This window comes from Dicentrarchus labrax, unplaced genomic scaffold (assembly GCF_905237075.1).
Source record: "Dicentrarchus labrax unplaced genomic scaffold, dlabrax2021, whole genome shotgun sequence".
NCBI classification, from domain to species: Eukaryota; Metazoa; Chordata; class Actinopteri; family Moronidae; genus Dicentrarchus; species Dicentrarchus labrax.
The window spans coordinates 1,024,774-1,052,160 of record NW_026136704.1 but is presented as its reverse complement, the minus strand read 5'-3'; the positions used below and the strand labels follow the sequence as shown (position 1 = coordinate 1,052,160).

The window sequence follows — 27,387 nt, the reverse complement described above, 5'->3', positions numbered from 1 at the left end:
TCGTATAAACAAACCAGTTTCACTGGATTCATTTTCTACTACTTATAATTGTGTCTGTTCATTGTCTGGGTGGGACCTAAATACTGCGGCACCGACCCCGATCAATACTGACCGGACTCTGGTTCCGAATGGGGAAAGATGGCAGCGTCTGTTAGTCCATCTATTTATTTTTGGATGAATCCGGATAAAAGTTATTCCATACAGTTTGGACATTTTACATTAAATTTTTACTTCAATCAGTCCCTGCCGTGATTTTGGGTTTGGGTTGTTTCCTGTTTTATTTTGTAATTCTCCTCCTCTTTTCCTTCATTTCCTGTCTTTTCCCTCCCGTTTTGATTGTCTGATTATTCTCACTGTGTTCAGTCAGTTTCTGTGCAGCTTTCAGCCGTAGTGTATCCTTATTTATGTTCAACGAATAAATCCTCCCAGCTGCTCCTCCTCTGGCTTCAGTCCCTCGTGTTCAGCTCTGGGACCGGCACTGGGACTCGCACTGGGACCGGCTCTGGGACCAGTAGCTGGGGGGGCACTCGGGGCTGGTTTTGGGATCGCTACGTCTTAAACTTTCATGGCAACTTTGGCCAGAAATTGTTTTGTTGTTTTTTGGCAAAAAGTGAAAATTGTAAACAGTTTTGCTTTTTTTTGTATCATTCATAAAAAAATGAAAGGTAACTGTAACTCCACACTGTAAGTTAAGCCAATTGTCTTAAACTGTTTAAGTTTATTTACTCAAAACAAATATTTGGTTTGAGTAAAAGTAACTGAAGTATTTATTATTAAGGTAACTTTACAGGTAAATGAATTAAAGTTACTTTCATACGCAGCATTTCTCCAAAATGTTATTCAATGTTAATGATGAAACAGGATGGTGAAGCCCCCCCCAGTACTGAGTATGCCCCTGGACCCCCCACAGCTTTGAGCTAAGCCCTGAATGTTTACAGCGTCTGGCTCCGCCCCCTGGTTTTGTAATCACTCTGTTTATTATTTGTTGTTTATTTACAGATTAACATACAGAACCACCAGCAGCAGCTCTGGGATCAGTTCCAGCTGTCTCTGTTTGGACAGATGTTCTGAGGACAGAATGCTGCACGTCTGGACCGCTGCTGGGAAAACACCTCTGGGTGGCCCTACCTGTGTCCCCGGACCCCAAGGGGCCCCAGAGCCAACAACAAGAACCTGGTCTGGGTTACTGTGATCTTACTTTTGCTTCATGTTTAAAATAAGGTCTGCACCGAGAGAACCACAGAACCGGAGTCTGATCCGGATCAAAAGGGTTAAAATCCACATTCAGACTCTCGGTGTAAATGGACACCGCTCACACACACACACACACACACACACACACACACACACCTGACCCCGCCCCTCCGGACAGCCCCACTGCAGTAGCGAGCGCACAGTCCGGGAAGTTCCCCTCACTTTGTTCCAGAGCCGAGCAGGACGGACCGGGTCCGGGACCAGATCTACACGGGTCTCCTCATCCTGAGACTGGAGGCGGCTCGGATCCGGACTCTGTGCTGGTTTTACGCGTCTCTGGCTCGGGTCTGTGCCGGGACCAACGGGGGTCCGAGGAAACCTGGAGGGACTGCGTTAACCTGCGCGTGGAGACGTTTCCTCTGACTGATTGATTATTCATTGATTATTGATTGATTACTTATTGACTGGCGATGTGTCGGACTGTGTAAAGTCCAGCTCTCATCATGGACCCCCCTTTGCTGCTGCTGGTGATGATGATGATGATGATGATGATGATGATGAAGGTCAGTGAGTTTATCAATGAAGCTGATTATAAAAAGTGACTCCAGTTTCAGATTTACACTCACTGAAAGATAATCAATCAATAGTTCATCGATCACAATGATTATCTTTATTTTAGAAACCTCTTCAGTTCTTTCCCTCACACTGAAATAAAAGAGAGAGATTAATCAATAATACAAACCTCAAACATCTAATCATCATTATTATTATTACAATTATAATACATTATTTTATTATTTAATAGTTTCATTTTATTATCTATGTCTGAATGTTTACAAACAGTAAAATAACAATAAATGAACAGTAAATTAATAATAAACTAACAGTAAAATAACAATAAATGAACAGTAAATTAATAATAAACTAACAGTAAATTAATAATAAACTAACAGTAAAATAACAATAAATGAACAGTAAATTAATAATAAACTAACAGTAAATTAATAATAAACTAACCGTAAAATAACAATAAATTAACAGTAAATTAATAATAAACTAACAGTAAAATAACAATAAATTAACAGTAAATTAATAATAAATTAACAGTAAATTAATAATAAACTAACCGTAAAATAACAATAAATGAACAGTAAATTAATAATAAACTAACAGTAAAATAACAATAAATTAACAGTAAATTAATAATAAATTAACAGTAAATTAATAATAAACTAACCGTAAAATAACAATAAATGAACAGTAAATTAATAATAAACTAACAGTAAATTAATAATAAACTAACCGTAAAATAACAATAAATGAACAGTAAATTAATAATAAACTAACAGTAAAATAACAATAAATTAACAGTAAATTAATAATAAATTAACAGTAAATTAATAATAAACTAACCGTAAAATAACAATAAATTAACAGTAAATTAATAATAAATTAACAGTAAATTAATAATAAATTAACAGTAAAATGTATAAAAATATAAAATATTTGGTCCTGAGATCAGCCGGTAAAAATAAGGATGAAACAATAAACTTAACTGACGACTGGATCAAATTAATGATTTTTGAAGATAAATTATAATTATTACAATAAACTGTAAAGTACTGTACAGATGTTTGTCCACATGAGTACCCTTACTTCTTATCGAGGACCGCCACCGAACCCACCACTGAGGTCTCGGAGGTCTGCACCTCTGGGGTAATAATAATAACAATCAATAATGAAATGAATGAAATAATTATTAATTAATAACTATGAACTATTTGATGCTTTGATGCTCAGTTTTGGACCTCAGTGTTTCTGCTGAACCCAATAATGATATTGATGAAATGTGCACATTTAGAACATAAGAACAATATTAATGTATTAATGTTATAAAGGAACAGTCTGTGAAATATTAGCTGTCTTTCTTTCTGACTTTAAACTCAGGTAGCAATCAGGATCCAGCAGTAATGAACATGTTCCCCTTAAACAATAATAATAATAATAATAATACATTTTATTTATAATGCGCTTTTCATCAAAAGATCTCAAAGAAAAAACACACACACACACACACACACACACAAACCATCTAAAGGGGACCAAAAGCTTTGCTAAAAAGAAATGTCTTCCGACCTTTTTTTTTTAAACAATGAGTGGTTACACCCCAGCCTAAACGCCTGCCTTACCACATCTGTCCACATGTGTATGAATGTGTCTGTAGTGTAAAAGCGCTTTGAGTGGTTGGAAGACTAGAAAGGAAACTATACAAGTACAGGTTCATTTACTATTTACCATTTACCATCTCCATATAAACACAACTTAAGGTGTAGAAAATAGCTTAATGCTAAGAAAAAAACTAGTCGCGAAGAAAACAGATTATTTTTATCAAACAGTTAAACGTTTAAAACAGCACTGAAAATATATAACACCTAAAAAGGATAAAAAAAAAACCACCAAAAGAATAAGGGGTTGTGTGATTATTGATTATTGATTGAATCAGCTCCATATAGAACATAGCTCTAGAGTTTATACACTGTTCATTGATTATAGATTATTGATTGAATCAACTACATATAGAACATAGCTCTACAGTTTATACACTGTTCATTGATTATAGATTATTGATTGAATCAACTCTATATAGAGTACATATAGAGCTGTTGGACCTACAGAACTTTCTCTGTAGTATTTTTACCTTGAGAACAGGACCTTTATTTTGAAGGTCTCGGCTTGTTTACTGTTGTTATTGTTTAGAGACAGAACAGGAAGTGAGTAGATCTGGTTCAGTGCCTGTTGGAGGAACAGAGGAGGTTCACATGTGGGTGACAGATATCTGAGGAGGAGGAGGAGGAGTTCCACATCTGCAGTCAATCAGTCTGCTGCCACGTTTCAACCAGAACCCTTCCTGTGGAAACTTTACTCTGTTCAGTTATTATTATTTCTTCTTCTATCAAATCCAATCAAGGAGGTCAGTGTTCTCCTCCATTTACATGCTGTCTAAATACTACAATACCAATCAGCCTCTGCTTCTGTGAATCAGAATTATAGACTGTATTGAAAACCACCTACTACATACTGACCAGCGCAGTATGCAGCGTGTAGTATGCAGCATGCAGTATAGTGCATTCACTTATAGTTTGGTCAAAGTGAATGCAAGCCTCTAGTGGCCATTAGAGGAAGTGACATCACTGACTTGGAGGCTGCTGATTGGTTGTGGTTGTTGTATGTTTCAGACTTGTGGCAGCAGTAGAGTGACGGAGACGTTCGGAGGGACAAGAAACAAACGCTATGCCATCAACCCAGTGGGACATAAGTGGACTCACCACAACATCACGTACAGGTAGCCTTCGGTGTACTGCACTACAGTGACTATTACTGCAGTACAGTGACTATTACTGCAGTACAGTGAATATTACTGCAGTACAGTGACTATTACTGCAGTACAGTGGATATTACTGCACTACAGTGACTATTACTGCAGTACAGTGGATATTACTGCACTACAGTGACTATTACTGCAGTACAGTGACTATTACTGCAGTACAGTGGATATTACTGCAGTACAGTGACTATTACTGCAGTACAGTGACTATTACTGCACTACAGTGACTATTACTGCACTACAGTGACTATTACTGCAGTACAGTGACTATTACTGCAGTACAGTGGATATTACTGCAGTACAGTGACTATTACTGCACTACAGTGACTATTACTGCACTACAGTGACTATTACTGCAGTACAGTGACTATTACTGCAGTACAGTGACTATTACTGCACTACAGTGACTATTACTGCAGTACAGTGGATATTACTGCAGTACAGTGACTATTACTGCAGTACAGTGACTATTACTGCAGTACAGTGGATATTACTGCAGTACAGTGACTATTACTGCACTACAGTGACTATTACTGCAGTACAGTGACTATTACTGCAGTACAGTGACTATTACTGCAGTACAGTGACTATTACTGCAGTACAGTGACTATTACTGCAGTACAGTGACTATTACTGCACTACAGTGACTATTACTGCACTACAGTGACTATTACTGCAGTACGTGGATATTACTGCAGTACAGTGGATATTACTGCACTACAGTGACTATTACTGCAGTACAGTGGATATTACTGCAGTACAGTGACTATTACTGCACTACAGTGACTATTACTGCACTACAGTGACTATTACTGCAGTACAGTGACTATTACTGCAGTACAGTGACTATTACTGCAGTACAGTGACTATTACTGCAGTACAGTGACTATTACTGCACTACAGTGACTATTACTGCAGTACAGTGGATATTACTGCAGTACAGTGGATATTACTGCACTACAGTGACTATTACTGCACTACAGTGACTATTACTGCAGTACAGTGGATATTACTGCAGTACAGTGACTATTACTGCACTACAGTGACTATTACTGCAGTACAGTGGATATTACTGCAGTACAGTGACTATTACTGCAGTACAGTGACTATTACTGCACTAGACTATTACTGCAGTACAGTGACTATTACTGCAGTACAGTGACTATTACTGCAGTACAGTGGATATTACTGCAGTACAGTGACTATTACTGCACTACAGTGACTATTACAGCAGTACAGTGGATATTACTGCACTACAGTGACTATTACTGCAGTACAGTGACTATTACTGCAGTACAGTACAAAACAGTGGATATTACTGCACTACAGTGACTATTACTGCAGTACAGTGACTATTACTGCAGTACAGTGGATATTACTGCAGTACAGTGGATATTACTGAAGTACAGTGACTATTACTGCAGTACAGTGGATATTACTGCAGTACAGTGGATATTACTGCACTACAATTCAATTCAATTCAATTTTATTTGTATTGCGCCAATTCATAACAGAAGTTATCTCAGGACACTTTTCAAATAGAGCAGGTCTAGACCGAACTCTTTAAAACATTATTTACAGAGACCCAACAGTACCACCATGAGCAAGACCTTGGAGACAAGGGCAAGGAAAAACTGCCTGTTAAAAGGCAGAAACCTAGGACAGATCCTCCGGCTCTAGGTGGGTGGTCGTCTATCTCGACCAGTTGGGGTGAAAGAGAGAGAGAGAGACACAGAGAGAGAGAGAGACAGAGAGAGAGAGACAGACAGATAGACAGACAGACAGGTGCACAGCAACAACAGTAGCAACAACTACACTAATAGTAGTGACTGATGATGATGAACATGACAACAGCAACAATAGCAACCGTAGCTATAATAATAATAATAATAATAACACTAATATCAGTGATATTAGCAATGGCAATCTAGCAGGACCATGGCAGGAGGCTCCACCAGGATCCATGAGAACCTGCGAGACGAGAAAGCACAAGAACTCCGGGGAAGAAGTGAAGTTAGTAACATGCATTAATGGGACATGAATGAGTGCAGAAAGAGAGAGGAAGGGAGGAGCTCAGTGCACCATGGGAAATCCCCCGATAGTCTAGGCCTATAGCAGCATAACTAAGGGATGGTTCAGGACTCACCTGATCCAGCCCTAACTATAAGCTTTATCAAAGAGAAACGTCTTAAGCCTACTCTTGAATGTGGTGAGGGTGTCTGCCTCCAGAACCACAAATGGAAGCTGGTTCCACAGGAGAGGAGCTTGGTAACTGAAGGCTCTGGCTCCTGTTCTACTTTTAGAGACTATAGGAACCACAAGTAGCCCAGCATTCAGAGAACGTAGTGTTCTAGTGGGGTAATAGGGTACTATGAGCTCTTTAAGATATGAAGGGGCCTGACCATGAAGAGCTTTATAGGTGAGGAGGAGGATTTTAAATTCAATTCTACATTTTACAGGGAGCCAATGCAGAGAAGTTAAAGTATCAAAAGTACTAATGATGTAAAGTGAGTGACCACTGCAAAGCCTTGTTAAATGTAAAAAATAATTATTTTTCTGTAAACTCAGCACTGTGAGGGCTTTCAGCTTTATTTTTATTATTACTGATTTATGAATGTGTGCAAGCAGTAAGTGAGCTAATTATAAACTGTTGAGTATTCGGCTGAAACTAGTGAAAATGTACTTTTTATAAGTAAAATCTGAGTAAAATGTGTCAATATGTTTTCTAATAAATACTAAATGTATCAGATTTTATTTTATAAACAGTTGTTTTACTCTGGAGATCAGAAACATTGATCTAAAGCTCAATTCTGTGAATATCTTTCTAATAAATATTACACAGCTTCAGTATTTTCTCGTTCCTTAAGCTTGGACATTGTTCTATTAGACAATTTACTTTATATTTTCTTTTCTTCACAGAATTGAACCAGATACTGGGTATATTTTTAAAGTTTTCTTAAACCCTGTAAAATCAAGAAGGCCTCGCGCCCCCCTGTAAAGCTTTGGCGGCCCCTAGTGGGGGTCCCAACTCTCAGGTTGGGAACCAGTAAATGATGATAAAAGCTGATTGAGCTGATTGAGCTGAATGATCTCTGATTGGCCCAAGGGTGTTTTTACCCTAAACTGCTCCTCACAGGATGTCTGCCACTGAGCTCCACAGGCTGCCAATCAGACTCCTGAGCCTGAGGGGCTGCACTTAGGGCACCAAAACCCACTGATTACTGTCTGTCTGTCTGTCTGTCTGTCTGTCCGTCTCAGGATCATAAAGTTTCCAAACACTCTGAACGTCGAGGACACGAGGAAGGCCATCAGCATCGCCTTCACCAAGTGGAGCGATGTGTCTCCGCTGACCTTCACCGAGGTTACCGACAGCAATGCCACCACTGACATCACCATTGGTAGGTGGAGTTTAAACCAGCAAAGATAAAGGAAGTCAATTTAAAGTTAATGTGTATGTGTGGGTGTGTTAGGTTTCTACACCTTCAACCACACTGACTGCTGGTGGTCTCCTCTCCACCCGTGTTTCGACGGGCTGAATGGTGAGCTGGCTCACGCCTTCCTGCCACCACGCGGCGAAATCCACTTTGACAACCATGAATTCTGGATCCTCGGCAAGTCCAGGTTCAGCTGGAAACAAGGTCCTGCAGTAAAAGTAGTACTGGCAGAATTGATAGTACTGATGGTATTGATAGCAGTATTTGATACAGGTGTTGTCATGTGACCTGCAGGGGTGTGGCTCAATGACCTGGTCCAGGTGGCGGCTCATGAGATCGGTCACGCTCTCGGTCTGTGGCACTCCAGAGACCCTCAGGCTCTGATGCATCCCAACGCCACGTACACAGGGCAGAGGAACATCGCACAGGATGACGTCTGGGGCATCCAGCGACTTTACGGTAGGTCCATCGGGACCAACAAGGTCCACAAGGGTGACCATTACGGCTGGGTATCGGTTCTTGATACCTTTCAGGTATCGACCGAAACAACCCGGTACCAAGTAGTATCAAAACTGCGCCTGTCAAATGATACCTGCAATCGGTTCTTTTTGTACCCACTACCCAGATCAAGAAAAAAATTACTGTTTCTATGGTTTTGCTTTGTATGGCAGTAAAGCGTGCACGCTTAGTCTGGCAGAGTTGGCTGGTCAGCATTCCCGCCTGTGGCGCCTGGTACAAATAGATGCATCAAAAGCGGCAAGATTATTTCGGGGAAAAGGGGGAACAAACGGAACAAACTTATTCAATAGTCAAAAGTCAAAATAAGTAATTTCATTGGTTACATTTTCGTGTCTTGACTTATCAACACATGGCAAATTTTAATATTCAAATGAGCCATGTGTTGATTTGCCACAAAACATGCTCTCCGCAGTTGCTACCACCAGGCTGTCAATCTAGCTCTCAGCAACAGAGAACGTAACGTTAGCTAACGTTGGTTGTTGGACTGAAATTCTGAAAATGCTCATACGTAAAGGCAAAGCCTATACCTTTATCTATCCAGATAAAAACATTAAGAACAGTTTCTGTATGATGTTTATTAGACCTATGTAATCTGAATTGGAAGGGCACGTTGTCATGAGCTGTATCTTGTATATTATTATTAGCTATGTGGTATGTGTATGAACCTTTATGTAATCTGGTGTAAAACATATTAAACTTAACACCGGATCATACCATACAAATATCTGCTTGCGTGTCCCCGTGTATGCAAAGTGTCCTCCTTTTTGATGTTAAGGAAATGGCCACCCTAACATGGAAAAACCGTCGATAACTTCAGGTAATATATAATGATATATATATATATATATATATTATAATTCTTCGTTGTACATGTTTGTACAGTTATTAAATAAATATTTGAGCACTTTCAAAATATATTTGTGTAAAAATCTTTTGAATGGGGAGGAGTGGTGACATTTACGCAACCCATTGCTTTTTTTTTTTAAAGTTGATAAAAAGTATGGAATAAAGTACTCAATTGGTATCGGTATCGTGTTAAGAGTACTGGTATCGGTACTGGTATCGAACATTTCTAACGATACCCAGCCATAGTGAACATGGTCCACAAGGGTGAACATGGTCCACCAGGACCAGCAAAGTCTACCACGAGGAGCACTGAAGGGTAAATATCTGATCAGTTCAACCTCTGTACATCTCTCGGATGTAACAAGAATCTGTTTCTTCCTTTTTATGACAAGAAACAATCCAGCCAGTACAAGTACGTTGGTTAGTTCACAGTAGACAGCCCTAAACTGCTGTATGATCAAGAGTTCAATAGCTGAAGCTGAGCTCATACTGAACAATGCTAGAAATGTATAACTCCTGCTGTAAGACTGAATCCTACATGATGTAAAATGGCCCATGATTTATGTGTTCATACTGTTTAAAATAGAAAATACAACAGACCATTATTCTGGTTATTGACAATAATTTGTTGGAATTTGTTTTCTAGTTCCATCCTGTGTGCCGACTGTCGAAACTTCTATAAAAAGAACACCTGGAGTATCTGTACTTCTCGTTCATTTCAGTCATTATAGGAGGAGGAAACAAAAACTTAACCGGCCTCCATATTTTCTGTCAGATGCTCTGTTTGCTGCTTCGTGCAGGCGCAGTGATGAAACAGGAACAGTTCGTGGAACTGAGTCATAGTTCTGTCAGAGCCCAACATTTCAGACAACGTCTGATGGCTGAACACTGTGCAGCAAACAAAACAATACCTGGTCAGACTCCTACACTGTAGTCTGGAACACGTCTGTCTGTTGTTGTTGTTGTTGTTGTTGTTGTTGTGAAATTGTGGTGGAGGCACATGTGTCACCCCTGTGACTAGATGACATACACTGATCAGCCATAACACCAGTACAGTGAATGTTCTGCAGTCCCAGACCAACAGACTGCTCTGCAATGTGTGTTCTGACCCCTTTCTATCAGAACCAGCATTAACTGTTTCAGCAGTTTGAGCTACAGTAGCTCGTCTGTTGGATTGGACCACACAGGCCAGCCTTCACTCCCGTCCTGCATTAATGAGCCTCAGCCCCCCATGGCCCTGTCTCCGGTTCTGTTCCTTCCTTGGAGCACTTTTGATAGGTACTGACCTCTGCAGACGGGAACCCCCCACTAGAGCTGCAGGTTTAGAGATGTTCTGACCCAGTCATCCATCACAATGTGGTTGGATCAGATCCTCACGCTGCCCATTTTTCCTGCTTCTAACACATCAACTCTGTTCACTGTCTGCCTTATACCCCCCCCACTGACAGGAGCCCTGATATACCCTCCCACTGACAGGAGCCCTGATAACCAGATAATCAGAGTTATTCAGTGCTCACTGTGTTAGGGCTGATTGCTGTATAGCTGCTAGTGCTTGTGTTTGAGTTTGCAGGAGTCAATGACCGTCCTTTTTAGCGAGTTCTGCCAGTCTGACAGTCGGTCCTGTTCATTGCAGGGTGTCTGGATAAGAAGAGGGTCTGTGATCCGTGGGCTCGGCTCGGATTTTGTGAGCGGAGGAAGACCTTCATGAAAAAGAACTGTCCTCAGCGCTGTGACCTCTGCTATGGTGAGACATGAGTGTCCTCCAGAGACAGATGGTTTCACTGTCCCTGCTGCAGAAACAGAAAGCTGATTCTCCCTCTGATGTTCGCGTCTGGTATGACATTAATTTCCTGTCTTCCAGAGCCTCTAGAAGCCGTTACCACGCCGACGCCTCCTCCAGCCAATGTCAAGATCAAGATGGTTCCCCGGGGCAAGGTGGTGGGTTTCCGCTGTGGAACCAAAAACCCCCGCTCACCGCCCAAAGTCAGGTCAGCTGATCAATACTCAATACTGAGCTCTGCTTGAAGACCAAATAGGATCAGAGAGAAACACAATCAGAACCACATCCACTGTCTGTCTTTAGACTTTACCTTTATACTCAGAAACTTCAGTGAGGTAGTAATAAAATATCTTCTGTCCTGTTTCCTCCAGCTGGTATAAAGACGGCGAGCAGATCCTGACCTCCATCCCCGGCTACATCGTCATGAAAGACCGAGACCTCCGCATCGTAGCCAACGAGTTCAACGAGGGCGTTTACACCTGCCGCGTCCACCGGCGGGGAGACATTGTGTCCGCCAACTCCTGGGCCATCCGACTGAAACCAGAACAGCCATCCAACAGCTGAGAAGGTCGACCGGGACGGAGAGTTGGAGGAAAAATCAAACACACAAAAATAACTTTGATCGGATGTTTGAACTCAAAGGAGGATGTTGAGTTCTGACCTTTTTCAGGTATTTCTGATGTTTCGTTCTCATGTACTCAAGGTGCTTTGACTCCAATTTGGATTCAGTTTCTGTAATAAATCATGAAGAAAACAGACTTTCAGATGTTCAGGAACTCTGGGAACAGATGGAACCTGTGCAGCTCTGTGGTAACAGCATGATCCTTCTGAAAGGACTAAATGTACACATAACCCTGCAGGATCTTATTTACACGTAAATACCTTCACATCCAGCACCTGTTGTCCTCCTGTAGGATATCAGGCACCTGTAAGTCTCACAGCAGGACCACATGTATCTGTAATGTCCCAGTAGGACATCATATCCCTGGAAAATCTCCAGCAGGGTCTCATGGACCTGTAATCAATCATCTCTGCATCACATTATGTCCACATAATTCTCCTGATCAGATGTCATGTCCCCGTAATCTTGTAGGATGTAATGTCTTCATAATCCTGAAGTCCTCTCTCTCTCCCCCTGTGGCTGACTGCAGAATAGCTCATGAAGCCTGCTGCCTTCATGTTAGCAGATAGGACAAACTAAAAAGTCAAACAAATGATGATGTGTATTTTGTACTTCTCACTGTGACACAATATGACGCAGGACAATATGACACAGTACAATATGACACAGTACAGTATGACACAGTACAATATGACACAATATGACAGTACAATATGACACAGTACAGTATTACACAGTATGACACAATATGACACAATAATACACAGTACAGTATGACACAATATGACACAATACAATATGACACAATATGACACAGTACAGTATGACACAATATGACACAGTACAATATGACACAATATGACAGAGTACAATATGACACAGTACAGTATGACACAGTACAGTATGACACAATATGACACAATATAACACAGTACAATATGACACAGTACAGTATGACACAATATGACACAATATGACACAGTACAGTATGACACAATATGACACAATATAACACAGTACAATATGACACAGTACAGTATGACACAATATGACACAATATAACACAGTACAATATGACACAGTACAGTATGACACAGTACAGTATGACACAATATGACACAATATAACACAGTACAATATGACACAGTACAGTATGACACAATATGACACAATATGACACAGTACAGTATGACACAATATGACACAATATAACACAGTACAATATGACACAGTACAGTATGACACAATATGACGCAATATGACACAGTACAGTATGACACAGTACAGTATGACACAATATGACACAATATAACACAGTACAATATGACACAGTACAGTATGACACAATATGACACAATATGACACAGTACAGTATGACACTGTACAGTATGACACAATATGACACAGTACAATATGACACAATATGACACAATACAATATGACACAATATGACACAATACAATATGACACAGTACAATATGACACAATATGACACGATACAATATGACACAGTACAATATGACACAATATGACACAATACAATATGACACAATATGACACAGTACAGTATGACACAATATGACACAATACAATATGACACAGTACAGTATGACACAATATGACACAGTACAATATGACACAGTACAGTATGACACAATATGACACAGTACAATATGACACAATACAATATGACACAATACAATATGACACAATATGAAACAGTACAGTATGACACAATATGACACAATATGACACAGTACAATATTACACAATACAATATGACACAGTACAGTATGACACAATATGACACAGTACAATATGACACAATACAATATGACACAATACAATATGACACAATACAATATGACACAATATGAAACAGTACAGTATGACACAATATGACACAGTACAATATTACACAATACAATATGACACAGTACAGTATGACACAATATGACACAGTACAATATTACACAATACAATATGACACAGTACAGTATGACACAATATGACACAGTACAATATGACACAATACAATATGACACAATACAATATGACACAATATGAAACAGTACAGTATGACACAATATGACACAGTACAATATTACACAATACAATATGACACAGTACAGTATGACACAATATGACACAGTACAATATGACACAGTACAGTATGACACAATATGACACAGTACAATATGACACAATACAATATGACAGTACAGTATGACACAATACAATATGACACAGTACAGTATGACACAATATGACACAATACAATATGACACAGTACAGTATGACACAATATGACAGTACAATATGACACAATACAATATGACACAGTACAGTATGACACAATATGACACAGTACAATATGACACAATATGACACAGTACAATATGACACAATACAATATGACACAGTACAATATGACACAATATGACACAGTACAATATTACACAATACAATATGACACAGTACAGTATGACACAATATGACACAGTACAATATGACACAGTACAGTATGACACAATATGACACAGTACAATATGACACAATACAATATGACAGTACAGTATGACACAATACAATATGACACAGTACAGTATGACACAATATGACAGTACAATATGACACAATACAATATGACACAGTACAGTATGACACAATATGACAGTACAATATGACACAATACAATATGACACAGTACAATATGACACAATATGACACAGTACAATATGACACAGTACAATATGACACAGTACAATATGACACAATATGACACAGTACAATATGACACAGTACAATATGACACAGTACAATATGACACAATATGACACAGTACAATATGACACAGTACAATATTACACAATATGACACAGTACAATATGACACAATACAATATGACAGTACAGTATGACACAATATGACACAGTACAATATGACACAATACAATATGATATGATGTAAACTCCATTAAACTCCGGGGAACCAATCAAAGATCAATGAAGGAAACATTCAGGTTGTCATTATTATCCTGATCTGAGCCAATCACAGCGTCTTGTTGGACGTCCTACAGTCTCGTCCAGTTTCTGAACCCTAACAGTGTCTCTGTGTGCACCCTAACCCTAACCCTGTAGACCATTACTGTAGTTGTTTTACCCATAATGCATAGCTGTATTTTGTGTCTTTTACTTACAACATGAGAAAGTGAGTTTTTATACAAATAAAAACCGTCAAACATTCATATGAATTGAATATCAATGGATAATATGATCATTATGACACAATATGACCCCAGACAGGTGTGCTGAACCATGAGGATGAATGTGGGACTGTTTGACCCTGAGACCACCAGAACCAACGTGGATCATCAGACAGTAACACAGTGAAACCTCTTTAGTTTTACAGCTGCACTGCACCTTTAATATTCTGTATCTGTATATATACATTATATGTGTAAAATTAACATTATTATACTTTATTAATATTATACATGTAGAATTATTATAATTATTATATATGTACATAAATATTACACACATATAATGATGTGAAAGTGTCACATTTTAGACTTTTATTTTCAAATAAATGTAATATTATTTTTTATGAGAACAAATGAAAAATCTAAATCATTACTATCTGAAGATGATTAAATATGCAGCACAGACCACAGATTATTGATTATAATAAAGAATTAATCAGATGATATATATTTGAACAGGTTCAGACTGATGATGTTTATCAGACAGAAGGAAACAAAGGGGGTCAGGGGGGTCTGGGGGGGAGTCTGGAGGGTCTGGGGGGTCTGGGTTTTACCCTCGCTGACCCACATCTGCTGTTTGTGTCTGTCTGCTGCGCTGATGGGGGTCAGACCGGCTCCGTCCACACAGGAACAACAAATTTGGTCCATTGAAGAGCAGAGAGCTCATCAGATCAACAGGAGACAGTTTCAGATCAAATCAAACTATTATTAATAAAGATTATTTATTTCATTATTAATAAAAGCTTCTTCAGGCAGCTCTTACAGATTGTTGTCTTTATAAAGGTCTGATTAGGAGAGACGGCATCCATCCCACTTTGGATGGAGCGGCTCTCTTATCTAGAAATATGGCGAAGTTTATTTCTAAAACCTGACAGTCCAGAGTTAGGACCAGGAAGCAGAGCTGCTGTCTTACACACTCCTCTGCGCTTTCTTTAGAACAGTCACCCACCCAAACCCCCATAGAGACTGTGTCTGTCCCCCGACCACCTAAACTATTTAAAGAAATAAAAACAAGAGGAGTTCAACATAAAAATCTAATAAAAATTAAAACCAACTCCTCAGTAGCACAAAATAAGAGAATGAAATGTGGACTGTTAAATATCAGGTCTCTGTCCTCTAAAGCTGTTCTAGTGAATGAATTAATATCAGATTATGATATTGATTTACTTTGTCTTACTGAGACCTGGTTGTCCCACGAGGAGTATGTTAGCCTAAATGAATCCACCCCCCAGTCATATTAATACTCACATTCCTCGAGGCACAGGCCGAGGAGGTGGAGTAGCAGCTATATATGATTCGAGCGTTTTAATGGACCCTAAACCTAAACTAAATTATAATTCATTTGAAAGCCTTGTTCTTAGTCTTTCTCACCCAAACTGGAAAACACTGCAGCCAGTTCTATTTGTTATAGTGTACCGCGCTCCTGGACCGTACTCTGATTTTATATCTGAATTTTCAGAGTTTCTATCAAGCTTAGTCCTTAAATCAGATAAAGTAATTATTGTAGGTGATTTTAATATTCATGTGGATGTTAACAATGACAGCCTTAGTAATGCATTTATATCATTAATAGACTCAATTGGCTTCTGTCAGAGTGTAAATAAACCAACTCATTGTTTTAATCACACTCTTGACCTTGTTTTATCATATGGCATTGATATTGAACATTTAATAGTCTTCCCACATAATCCTTTCCTATCTGACCATTATTTAGTAACTTTTGAATTCATACTATTAGATTATAAGCCATTAGGCAAAACTTCCTACAGCAGATGTTTATCTGACAGTGCTGTAGCTAAATTTAAGGAGGAGATTCCTTCAGTGTTTAATTCAATGCCATGTCTGAATTTAACAGAGTCCTATAACAACTTTAGTCCCTCTGAAATTGATAATCTTGTCGATAGTGCTACAGGCTCACTACGATCAACATTAGACTCTATCGCTCCTATAAAAAGGAAATTATTAAAACATAGGAGACTAGCACCTTGGTATAACCACCAAACCCGCCAGTTAAAGCAAATAGCTAGGAAATCTGAAAGGAAATGGCGCTCTTCCAAATTATCAGAATATCGCTCAAATTGGCAAGATGATCTTAAGATTTATAGAAAGGCCCTCCGTAATGCCAGAGGAGCCTATTACTCAGCACTAATAGAAGAAAATAAGAACAACCCTAGGTTCCTCTTCAGCACTGTAGCCAGGCTGACAGAGAGTCACAGCTCTATCGAGCCACATATCCCCATAAACTTAAGTAGCAATGACTTCATGAGCTTCTTCTATAATAAAATTATTACTATTAGAGAAAAAATTAATCACCAACTGCCATCAACAGTTATCAGTGGCTCTCCAAGTTCAGGGACTTCTGTCAATGTAAACTTAGATGTATATTTAGACTGTTTTTCTGCTATCGATCTTCATCAGTTAACTTCAATCATTTCTTCATCGAAGCCATCAACCTGTCTGTTAGACCCGATCCCAACTAGGCTGCTTAAAGAAGTTGTTCCCTTAATTGGCACTTCTTTACTGGATATGATTAATCTTTCTTTATTATCAGGATATGTACCACAGTCCTTTAAAGTAGCTGTAATTAAACCCCTTCTTAAAAAGTCTACTCTTGACCCAGGGGTTTTAGCCAACTATAGACCGATTTCTAACCTCCCGTTCCTCTCTAAGATTCTGGAGAAAGTAGTCGCCAAAGAGTTGTGTGACTTTCTACATAACAATAGTTTATTTGAGGATTTTCAGTCAGGATTTAGAGTTCATCATAGCACAGAGACAGCTCTGGTTAAAGTTAATAATGACCTTCTGACTGCTTCTGACAATGGACTTGTCTCTGTACTTGTATTATTAGATCTTAGTGCTGCATTTGACACCATTGACCATGATATTCTTTTACAGAGACTTGAGCATCAAATTGGCATTAAAGGAACCGCCCTAACCTGGTTTAAGTCATACTTATCAGATCGTACTCAGTTTGTACATGTTAACGATGAATCCTCCATAAATACTAAAGTTAGTCATGGAGTTCCACAAGGTTCTGTACTTGGACCAATACTATTTACTTTATATATGCTCCCTTTAGGCAACATTATTAGGAATCACTCCATTAACTTTCACTGTTATGCAGATGATACGCAGTTATATCTATCAATCAAACCCAATGAAATTAATCAATTATCTAAATTACAAACATGTCTTAAGGACATAAAATCCTGGATGACCTGCAATTTTCTGATGTTAAACTCAGAAAAAACCGAAATTCTTGTTCTTGGCCCCAAAAACCTTAGAGACTCATTGTCTAAAGATATAGTCACTCTAGATGGCATTAACTTGGCCTCTAGCACCACTGTCAGGAATCTTGGAGTTCTCTTTGATCAGGATTTGTCATTTAACTCCCACATAAAGCAGACCTCTAGGACTGCCTTCTTTCATTTACGTAATATTAGAAAAATTAGACACATACTATCACAGACAGATGCAGAAAAACTAATCCATGCATTTGTTACTTCAAGGCTGGATTACTGCAACTCTTTATTATCAGGTTGCCCCAATAAGTCCATTAAAACGCTCCAATTAATTCAGAACGCTGCAGACGAGTACTGACAGGAACTAAAAAAAGAGATCACATCTCTCCTGTACTAGCTACTCTGCATTGGCTCCCTATAAAATGTAGAATTGAATTTAAAATACTCCTCCTCACCTATAAAGCTCTTCATGGTCAGGCCCCTTCATATCTTAAAGAGCTCATAGTACCCTATTACCCCACTAGAACACTACGTTCTCTGAATGCTGGGCTACTTGTGGTTCCTATAGTCTCTAAAAGTAGAACAGGAGCCAGAGCCTTCAGTTACCAAGCTCCTCTCCTGTGGAACCGGCTTCCAGTTGTGGTTCGGGAGGCAGACACCCTCACCACTTTCAAGAGTAGGCTTAAGACATTCCTCTTTGATAAAGCTTATAGTTAGGGCTGGATCAGGTGAGTCCTGAACCATCCCTTAGTTATGCTGCTATAGGCCTAGACTATCGGGGGATTTCCCATGGTGCACTGAGCTACTCTCTTCCTCTCTCTTTCTGCACTCATTCATGTCCCTTTAATGCATGTTACTAACTCCACTTCTTCCCCGGAGTTCTTGTGCTTTCTCGTCTCGCAGGTTCTCATGGATCCTGGTGGAGCCTCCTGCCATGGTCCTGCTTGACTGCCATTGCCAATACTGTTGTTGCTGTGCACCTGTCTGTCTGTCTGTCGCTCTCTCTCTCTCTCTCTCTCTCTCTCTCTCTCTCTCTCTCTCACCCCAACTGGTCGAGACAGACGACCACCCACCTAGAGCCGGAGGATCTGTCCTAGGTTTCTGCCTTTTAACAGGCAGTTTTTCCTTGCCCTTGTCGCCAAGTGCTTGCTCATGGTGGTACTGTTGGGTCTCTGTAATTAATGTTAAAGAGTTCGGTCTAGACCTGCTCTATTTGAAAAGTGTCCTGAGATAACTTCTGTTATGAATTGGCGCTATACAAATAAAATTGAATTGAATTGAATTGAATTAAAGAATGAATGTAATTAAGACTCAATATGGGTCAAACACATAATGATAAAAATTATATAAATATACTTTACATTCAAATCAAATAAATAAATAAACACACTAAAATAAAATTTAAGAAGACCTGAAACTTCAAAACAAGACAATGTTAAAATGCCAGATTTTTGAATGGAGTTTGGTGTACAGGCTGCAGGTGTGTTGTGATGTGTTGTGGGATACTCTCAGCCTCCATTCACCAGACTGTGTATTCAAACAGCACCACTCTGTGGACAGACTGAGTCACTCTTCTTATTGATTAAACTATATTCACAATCAATAATTAATGGTATTGAATACTTGATTACTGTTGATCTTTACCTGTGAACAGGAAACAATAAATTGTCTGATTATTGAATGGACTTTGGTTTAATGTCATAAAGCTCCTGAACCGGGACAGAAAACAACCCAACAGCACCACCGTGTGGCCAGACTGAGGCACTGCAGCAGCACTGTCACAGACCAGGGTCCCCCAGCGAGTCCCAGTGAGTCCCAGCAGGGTCCCCCAGTGAGTCCCAGTGAGTCCCAGCAGGGTCCCCCAGTGAGTCCCTGTCCCTCCAGTTGAACCACATTAATGAGACATGAAGAAGAAACCAGCGTCTGTGTTCAAAATGAAACTTTATTGTTCAGCTTTGTTCAGGTGACACTGCACACAGTGCACACACACACCTGCAGCACCTCCAAACCTTCTGATTCAAAAGACCTTCATCTCTATTTCCACTGAGGAGGAGGAGGAGGAAGAGGAGGAGGAAGAGGAGGAAGAAGAAGAGGAGGGGGAGGAAGAGGAGAAGGAGGAGGAGGACAGAAAGCTGGAATGTGAAGAAGTAGAAACCTTAGACCTGGTCCTGGTCTGGATCAGGTTGGACTCTGCCCCCCCGTAGGACTGATAAGGTGTAATCAGAGGGGGCGGGGCTAAAGCTCAGGTAAACAGACAGAGTGAAGGTCAGAGAGCAGGGGAGGAGGAGGAGGAGGAGGAGGGGGGAGGCGAGTCCAGGAATGTTTTGGCGGGTTCAGTTCTGGGGGAGGGGGGGCAGCAGAAGCTCCGCCCCCTGCTGGTGACGTCATCAGTCTACATGCCCATCCTGATGCTCTGGATGATCTGGAAGATAGCTGCAAACAAACAAACAAACAAACAGGTTGTTTACTAAATATAACTATTATATATATTTATTTATTACTAAAATAAATATAAATATTTTTCTTTTCTACATTTAGTTTAAATCTTCTCCCTCATTATTATTATATTATTATTATAATATTAATATTATTATTATATTATTATTAGTGTTATTAATGTTATTATTATTATTATATTATTATAATATTAATATTATTATTATTAATGTTATTAATATTATTATTATTATTATATTATTATAATATTAATATTATTATTATTATTATTATATTATTATAATATTAATATTATTATTATTAATGTTATTATTATTATTATTATTATTATTATTATTTATATCACAAACAATGTTTGTTTTTATTAATCAATACATTAACCAAACATTTCCTGATCAATTAATAGTTTGAGTGTTAATATGTGAATTGATCCTATTGACTAATAATCAATAATCAATCACCAATCAGTTCCTCGCTGATCTCAGTCCGCTCTGAGCGCGCTCAGATAAACACCTGGAACCCAGCAGATGTTCATTATTGATCGGTGATCGTGACCCTCACAGGGCGCAGTGACATTGATCCTGGTCGATAAGCCCCGCCCCCCTCTGTCAGATGCTACTGTTAGCTTAGCTACACTGTTACTGTTATTATTAATGTTCTCTATCTGAAAGTGTCCTGAGATACTTTCTACAAATCAATCAATATCAATATGATCAATATGAAAGTAATAAAATATAAAACAGCCAATCACAGCCGCCTCCTCTGGGCGATAAGCCCCGCCCCTATATCTCTTTGACATCATCAAGGGGCGGAGCCTCCTAAAGCTGACGTCAGCTGCTGGCACGTTTATTGATCCTTAACAGTTATTGATCATTATTATTGTTACATAAACAAACAAAACCTTGTTTTTATTGATTTATTGATATTTATTATAAACTAATTGTTTTGTTTTACATTGAAATCCATAATCCATAAATTCAAAAAGATTGATTTTATAATGATTTGATCAGTTTTATTTTAATATAATGGAGTCTAAAAGTTATTGATTACAAACAAACAGGAAGTGTTTGTGGCTGCTAGAGGAAGAGGAAGAAGAGGAGGAGGAAGAAGAGGTGGAAGAGGAGGAAGAGGAAGAAGAGGAGGAAGAGGAAGAGGGGGAGGAAGAGGAGGAAGAGGAGGAAGAGGAAGAAGAGGAAGAAGAGGAGGAGGAAGAGGAGGAAGAGGAGGAAGAGGAAGAAGAGGAGGTGGAAGAGGAAGAAGAGGAGGAAGAGGAAGTGGAAGAGGAGGAAGAGGAAGAAGAGGAGGAAGAGGAAGAAGAGGTGGAAGAGGAGGAAGAGGAAGAAGAGGAGGAAGAGGAAGAAGAGGAAGAAGAGGAGGAGGAAGAGGAAGAAGAGGAGGTGGAAGAGGAGGTGGAAGAGGAAGAAGAGGAGGTGGAAGAGGAAGAAGAGGAGGTGGAAGAGGAAGAAGAGGAGGTGGAAGAGGAGGTGGAAGAGGAAGAAGAGGAGGTGGAAGAGGAGGTGGAAGAGGAGGTGGAAGAGGAGGAAGAGGAGGTGGAAGAGGAAGAAGAGGAAGAAGAGGAGGTGGAAGAGGAAGAAGAGGAAGAAGAGGAGGTGGAAGAGGAAGAAGAGGAGGTGGAAGAGGAAGAAGAGGGGGTGGAAGAGGAAGAAGAGGAGGTGGAAGAGGAAGAAGAGGAGGTGGAAGAGGAAGAAGAGGGGGTGGAAGAGGAAGAAGAGGGGGTGGAAGAGGAAGAAGAGGGGGTGGAAGAGGAAGAAGAGGAGGTGGAAGAGGAAGAAGAGGAGGAAGAGGAAGAGGAGACTCACCCGATCCACAGACGACGAAGACGAAGAGCGCCAGCAGCCAGGGACCAACACCTTTGTCCTCTGTAATGTTCCTCTGAAAACACACACTTATTGATCAGCTGATCACTTGTGATCAAACATTGTGGTTACACACAAACACATCAGAAGGTATTGATTATTGATCTGATTATTGATCTCTGCAGATTCACATTCTGCTTTCTTTCACAATAAAACAAACTTTTGAAGAAGAAACTTCCTGATAATCGATCAGCTGATCGTACAAATAATAATCAATCAACTACACTGATCCATATGTCAGCTCTGTTTGGTTCATTAATGCAGTTATTGATCAGTTTAAACAGCCAATCAATCTGATTGATTGATTTTAAACACAAACGAGAGTAAAGATTTAACTTCCTGAAGCTAAAACTGAACTGGTTCTTCAGGTTCCCTCAGTGCCACTGTGGACTGGTTTCTGACTGGTTACTGGTTACTGACTGGTTACTGACTGGTTACTGGTTAACTGGTTTCTGACTGGTTACTGACTGGTTTCTGACTGGTTACTGACTGGTTACTGACTGGTTACTGGTTACTGACTGTGTGTTTGTTGTGACTGTGTTACTGTGTTACTGACTGTGTTACTGACTGTGTGTACTGACTGGTTACTGGTGGTACTGACTGTGTGTTCTGACTGGTTACTGGTTACTGACTGTGTGTTTGTTGTGTGTGTGTGTGTGTGTGTGTGTGTTGTGTGTGTGTGTGTGTTGTGTGTGTGTGTGTGTGTGTGTGTGTTGTGTGTGTGTTGTGTGTTTGTTGTGTGTGTGTGTGTGTGTGTGTGTGTGTGTGTGTGTGTGTGTGTGTGTGTGTGTGTTGTGTGTGTGTGTGTGTGTGTGTTGTGTGTGTGTTGTGTGTGTGTGTTGTGTGTTGTGTGTGTGTGGTGTGTGTGTGTGTGTGTGTGTGTGTTGTGTTGTGTGTGTGTGTTGTGTGTGTGTGTGTTGTGTGTTGGACTCACCGTTGATTTGGCCACGTTTCCTCTCTGAGTGATGTTCTTGCTGTGTTTCTCGTTCGCCATGCGGATCCTCTGTTTGGCCACCATCTTCTTCTTCTTCTTGTTGTTGTTGTTGTTGTTGTTGTTGTTGTTCTTGTTGAGTTTAGTTGTTTGGTTGTTGTTTTTTCTTCGGTCGGAGTTTGTTGGTGACTCTTCTCTTCTTCTCTTCCTCTGTGATGAACCGACTAGGAGTTCCTCTCTCTTGTCTACGTCCTCAAAAAGGCGAAGCCCCGCCCCCTCCGCCCGTCACCGGAACTGTAAAGCTACTTCCTGTCAGAATAAAACTTCCTGTACGCTCTTTCAAAATTAAATCCACATCGACCTCGACCTCACTCCTGAATATAACTATATTGAAATTGTTGCTCTTCGTGGGTTTATTTTGTTTCTTATTTATAAAAGATTAACTGTCTAATTTTATGTTTCCATATTATATTATATGATATATATTATTATATTATTCATATAAATCCCTCTGTTTTAGTTCATGTTGTATTTTAAATATGTATTCCTGTATGTTTGTTATTGTGTGTTTATTAAAAGAAGAAAACAACTTTTGGAATTAATTTTATTATAGAGTTATTAGTATTTTATTGTTTTGTATTTATTATTGTATAATGTATTGGCTCCTTTGTTGTGCCTCTGAAAAGCACTGTACATTTTACTTACTGTATTTTGGTTGTATTTGTTATTGTATTGTTGTAAGGTCACCCTAGGTTCCTCTTCAGCACTGTAGCCAGGCTGACAGAGAGTCACAGCTCTATTGAGCCACATATCCCCATAAACTTAAGTAGCAATGACTTCATGAGCTTCTTCTATAATAAAATTATTACTATTAGAGAGAAAATTAATCACCAACTGCCATCAACAGTTATCAGTGGCTCTCCAAGTTCAGGGACTTCTGTCAATGTAAACTTAGATATATATTTAGACTGTTTTTCTGCTATCGATCTTCATCAGTTAACTTCAATCATTTCTTCATCGAAGCCATCAACCTGTCTATTAGACCCGATCCCAACTAGGCTGCTTAAAGAAGTTGTTCCCTTAATTGGCACTTCTTTACTGGATATGATTCAGTGCATTCGTGAGCGGGTCATGGCGCCGGTGACAACGGCAGCCTGTCATGGCAGCTCCTATCATTGTTGTAGTTTGATGTGTTTTCAGTGTTTTCAGTGTGTTTTTTGCTATTTTTAACAGTTTTCTTACTTTCGTACTACTTTGTTCACGTCGCCTTAATACTTTTTTGGCATTTTTGAGCACTTTTTATTTTTTTATTTTATAAATACTACAGTTAGCCATGGAGTGGCTGAGATAAGTGTCCTGAGATAACTTCTGTTGGCGCTATACAAATAAAATTGAATTGAATTGAATTGAATTTTGTTGATAAAGATGTTGAACAAGAAACAAAAATGACTTTAATGTTAACATTAATAGTAATTATTTTTAATGTAAATACTCAAAGATTCACTTAATTGTACATGTTGCGATCTTAATGGTAAAATATATTTTCCCAAATTTACATTTTGGACTATATATTTCAGTCTGTCTTTATAGATTTATTTGTTTAAAAGTTTAAATAAATTGTGTATTTAATATTTAACATACTATTGTATTTGTAAACTACACCGCGCTTTTACTTTGAAACCGGAAGTGACTTCCCCGTCGGTTGCTCTTTGTTAGCTTCCCGCCGCTGTCCAACTCAACACAAACTTCTAACAGGTATAAAAACAATATTTTTATTATTCATTGAAATAATGTGTTTTATGTTTGATTTAAAATGTCGCCGTTTATGTCAGAATCATTAATTAATAATAAAGTTGGTTTTTAAAATCCGCGTTGAAGAAAAGGCTCGATTGTATGCTGATGTGGCACTGGACGTCCCGCCTCCTCGAGCTCTTACGCATTTCCGGGAGACAGCTTTCTTCTTCCGGAACACGTAAACATGGCGCCCCCCACCCCGCTGTTAGCAGGTGGGTAATTCCACTTTTCCTCTAACTTTGTTGTTGTGTGTTTATCATATTTCCACCGACGCGGTGTTGAACCACCGCGGTTACCGGAGGGAAGTGAAATATCAGCCGCTCAGACGTCAGCGAGCCCGGTACTCTCCCGTTCTTTGAGGGGGAAGAAATAGCACGCCAAACTCTGTTTAATATCTGGGGTCTTTTTATTTATTAGTTTTTTGACAGATTCATGTACGTTTTAAAAGTAAACTACATACTATATTGAAATCAACAGAGTCTTGGGATTGATTCGGCTCCTATAAAACCAATATGTATCGATCCAATAACACTTATCATCTTGTAGAACTTGATCACACTATCGGCGCTCTCATATCACCGGCTGTCTCAGGATGGTGGGAAAAAGTGATGAGCTGCACATAAACAGTTAAAAGCCACGGGAGCTCTGGCAGTCTGAGATATTACATGTCTGCCGAATCGAAGAGTCACACTTGTTGCTACAGGAAATATGTTTATTCTCATTTTATGTCAGAGACTCCTCAGCCGGTAGACATGGATACGTTAAATTAGTAGATTTCCTAATGGACTTCGCCCTACTGCATCCAAGCAAGACACCTCAGCTCTAAACACGCGTTATAATCCTCTTTGAGCCAGACTCCGTTAGAAAATGTCCTGTTTTTAATTTGTTTGACTTCAATCAACACAAGTTGGTTTTATTGAAATAAAATAATTCTGTAGGTTATTTTATGAATGAAATCTGCTTCCAGTTAAAGGGTCTCTTTATATAGTGTATCAATCAGTGATCAGTGTATCGATCAGTGATCAGTGATGATTGAATCACTGTCAGTGACATAATCAATCACTGATTGATATATCTTTGGAAAATGTTTGTGTTCTGATTAGTAAAAAAAACCCCTAAATTATTGATTTGTTTTAGTTCTCTGTAATTAATAGTTTATTAATTATTAAGTGACTGAAGTCAAGAATATAACTATTATATAACCAATGAAGTTCTTATTGGTGCTGCTGACACACTAACTGATAACACTTGTTAATAATTGCTGAGACATACGAAATATTTTACTGGAATATATCAACTAATAAACAACAATAAAACATTAATAAACAACAATAATACATTATAATAACTAATAAACAACAACTAAACATTAATAAACAACAATAATACATTATAATAACTAATAAACAACAACTAAACATTAATAAACAACAATGATACATTATAATGCAAAAACAACAAAAACATTAAAAACACCATTAATTATAATGATGATAAACACAACAAACATTAATAAACAACAATGATACATTATAATGACTGATAAACAACAACTAAACATTAATAAACAACAATGATACATTATAATGACTAATAAACAACAATAAAACATTAAAAACAACAAAACATATAACTAATAAACAACAACTAAACATTAATAAACAACAATGATACATTATAATGACTAATAAACAACAATAAAACATTAATAAACAACCATTATACGTTATAATGACTGATAAACAACAATAAAACATTAATAAACAACAATGATACATTATAATGACTGATAAACAACAACTAAACATTAATAAACAACAATGATACATTATAATGACTGATAAACAACAACTAAACATTAATAAACAACAATGATACATTATAATGACTAATAAACAACAATAAAACATTAATAAACAACAATGATACATTATAATAACTAATAAACAACAACTAAACATTAATAAACAACAATGATACATTATAATGACTGATAAAAAAATAAACAACAATAACATTATAATACTATAAACAACAATAA

At 38.6% G+C, this 27,387-nt stretch overlaps 4 protein-coding genes and 1 long non-coding RNA gene across 7 annotated transcripts in view; 3 read left to right on the top strand and 2 right to left on the bottom strand.

The window, feature by feature from the left end:
- The first annotated feature begins 1,357 nt into the window (after window positions 1–1,357).
- On the top strand, window positions 1,358–15,025 carry mmp23bb (matrix metallopeptidase 23bb). Its single transcript, XM_051399046.1, has 8 exons — window positions 1,358–1,757; window positions 4,431–4,537; window positions 7,838–7,977; window positions 8,050–8,217; window positions 8,308–8,472; window positions 11,012–11,122; window positions 11,240–11,366; window positions 11,530–15,025. Exons 1-8 carry the CDS (start codon window positions 1,698–1,700, stop codon window positions 11,720–11,722), a joined length of 1,071 nt encoding a protein of 356 aa, XP_051255006.1. The 5' UTR covers window positions 1,358–1,697; the 3' UTR covers window positions 11,723–15,025.
- A 4,257-nt stretch (window positions 15,026–19,282) lies between these two features.
- The window catches only part of clrn1 (clarin 1), a 49,258-nt gene continuing 41,153 nt past the window's right edge, over window positions 19,283–27,387 (bottom strand). Inside the window, exon 4 of the transcript XR_007884570.1 lies at window positions 19,283–19,491. The gene's annotated coding sequence lies outside the window, so the exon portion shown is untranslated. The remainder of the gene's footprint in view (window positions 19,492–27,387) is intronic.
- serp1 (stress-associated endoplasmic reticulum protein 1) lies at window positions 20,212–23,822 on the bottom strand. 3 transcript variants are annotated; one of them, XM_051399071.1, is made up of 4 exons: window positions 23,556–23,821; window positions 22,544–22,637; window positions 22,355–22,438; window positions 21,762–22,216 (listed from the first exon to the last, which is right to left on the bottom strand). In XM_051399071.1, exons 1-4 carry the CDS (start codon window positions 23,637–23,639, stop codon window positions 21,777–21,779), a joined length of 702 nt encoding a protein of 233 aa, XP_051255031.1. In that variant the 5' UTR covers window positions 23,640–23,821; the 3' UTR covers window positions 21,762–21,776. The 3 variants fall into 3 exon arrangements, with proteins under 3 accessions (XP_051255032.1, XP_051255031.1, XP_051255030.1); XM_051399072.1 differs by lacking the exons at window positions 21,762–22,216; window positions 22,355–22,438 and adding an exon at window positions 20,212–20,720 and having other exon boundaries at window positions 22,565–22,637; window positions 23,556–23,806; XM_051399070.1 differs by having other exon boundaries at window positions 21,762–22,438; window positions 23,556–23,822.
- On the top strand, window positions 22,125–22,487 carry LOC127362850 (uncharacterized). Its single transcript, XR_007884590.1, has 3 exons — window positions 22,125–22,174; window positions 22,262–22,375; window positions 22,418–22,487. It is a non-coding gene; the product is annotated as an uncharacterized LOC127362850 (long non-coding RNA).
- The window catches only part of eif2a (eukaryotic translation initiation factor 2A), an 11,520-nt gene continuing 9,586 nt past the window's right edge, over window positions 25,454–27,387 (top strand). The window contains exon 1 of the mRNA XM_051398970.1: window positions 25,454–25,558. Coding sequence (XP_051254930.1) covers window positions 25,531–25,558 — 28 coding nt within the window. The 5' untranslated portion in view covers window positions 25,454–25,530. The remainder of the gene's footprint in view (window positions 25,559–27,387) is intronic.

Bases quoted from the DNA above. Each gene is read 5' to 3' on its own strand.
- serp1 (XM_051399070.1), bottom strand. From the start codon at position 23,639: ATGGTGGCCAAACAGAGGATCCGCATGGCGAACGAGAAACACAGCAAG. The intron at 22,638-23,555 runs GTGAGTCCAACA...GTGTGTTTTCAG, and splicing joins GAAACGTGGCCAAATCAACG to AGGAACATTACAGAGGACAA. The intron at 22,439-22,543 runs CTCCTCTTCTTC...TTCCTCTTCCAC, and splicing joins TGAGTCTCCTCTTCCTCTTC to CTCCTCTTCTTCCTCTTCCA.
- mmp23bb (XM_051399046.1), top strand. From the start codon at position 1,698: ATGGACCCCCCTTTGCTGCTGCTGGTGATGATGATGATGATGATGATG. The intron at 1,758-4,430 runs GTCAGTGAGTTT...TGTATGTTTCAG, and splicing joins TGATGATGATGATGATGAAG to ACTTGTGGCAGCAGTAGAGT. The intron at 11,123-11,239 runs GTGAGACATGAG...CCTGTCTTCCAG, and splicing joins GCGCTGTGACCTCTGCTATG to AGCCTCTAGAAGCCGTTACC.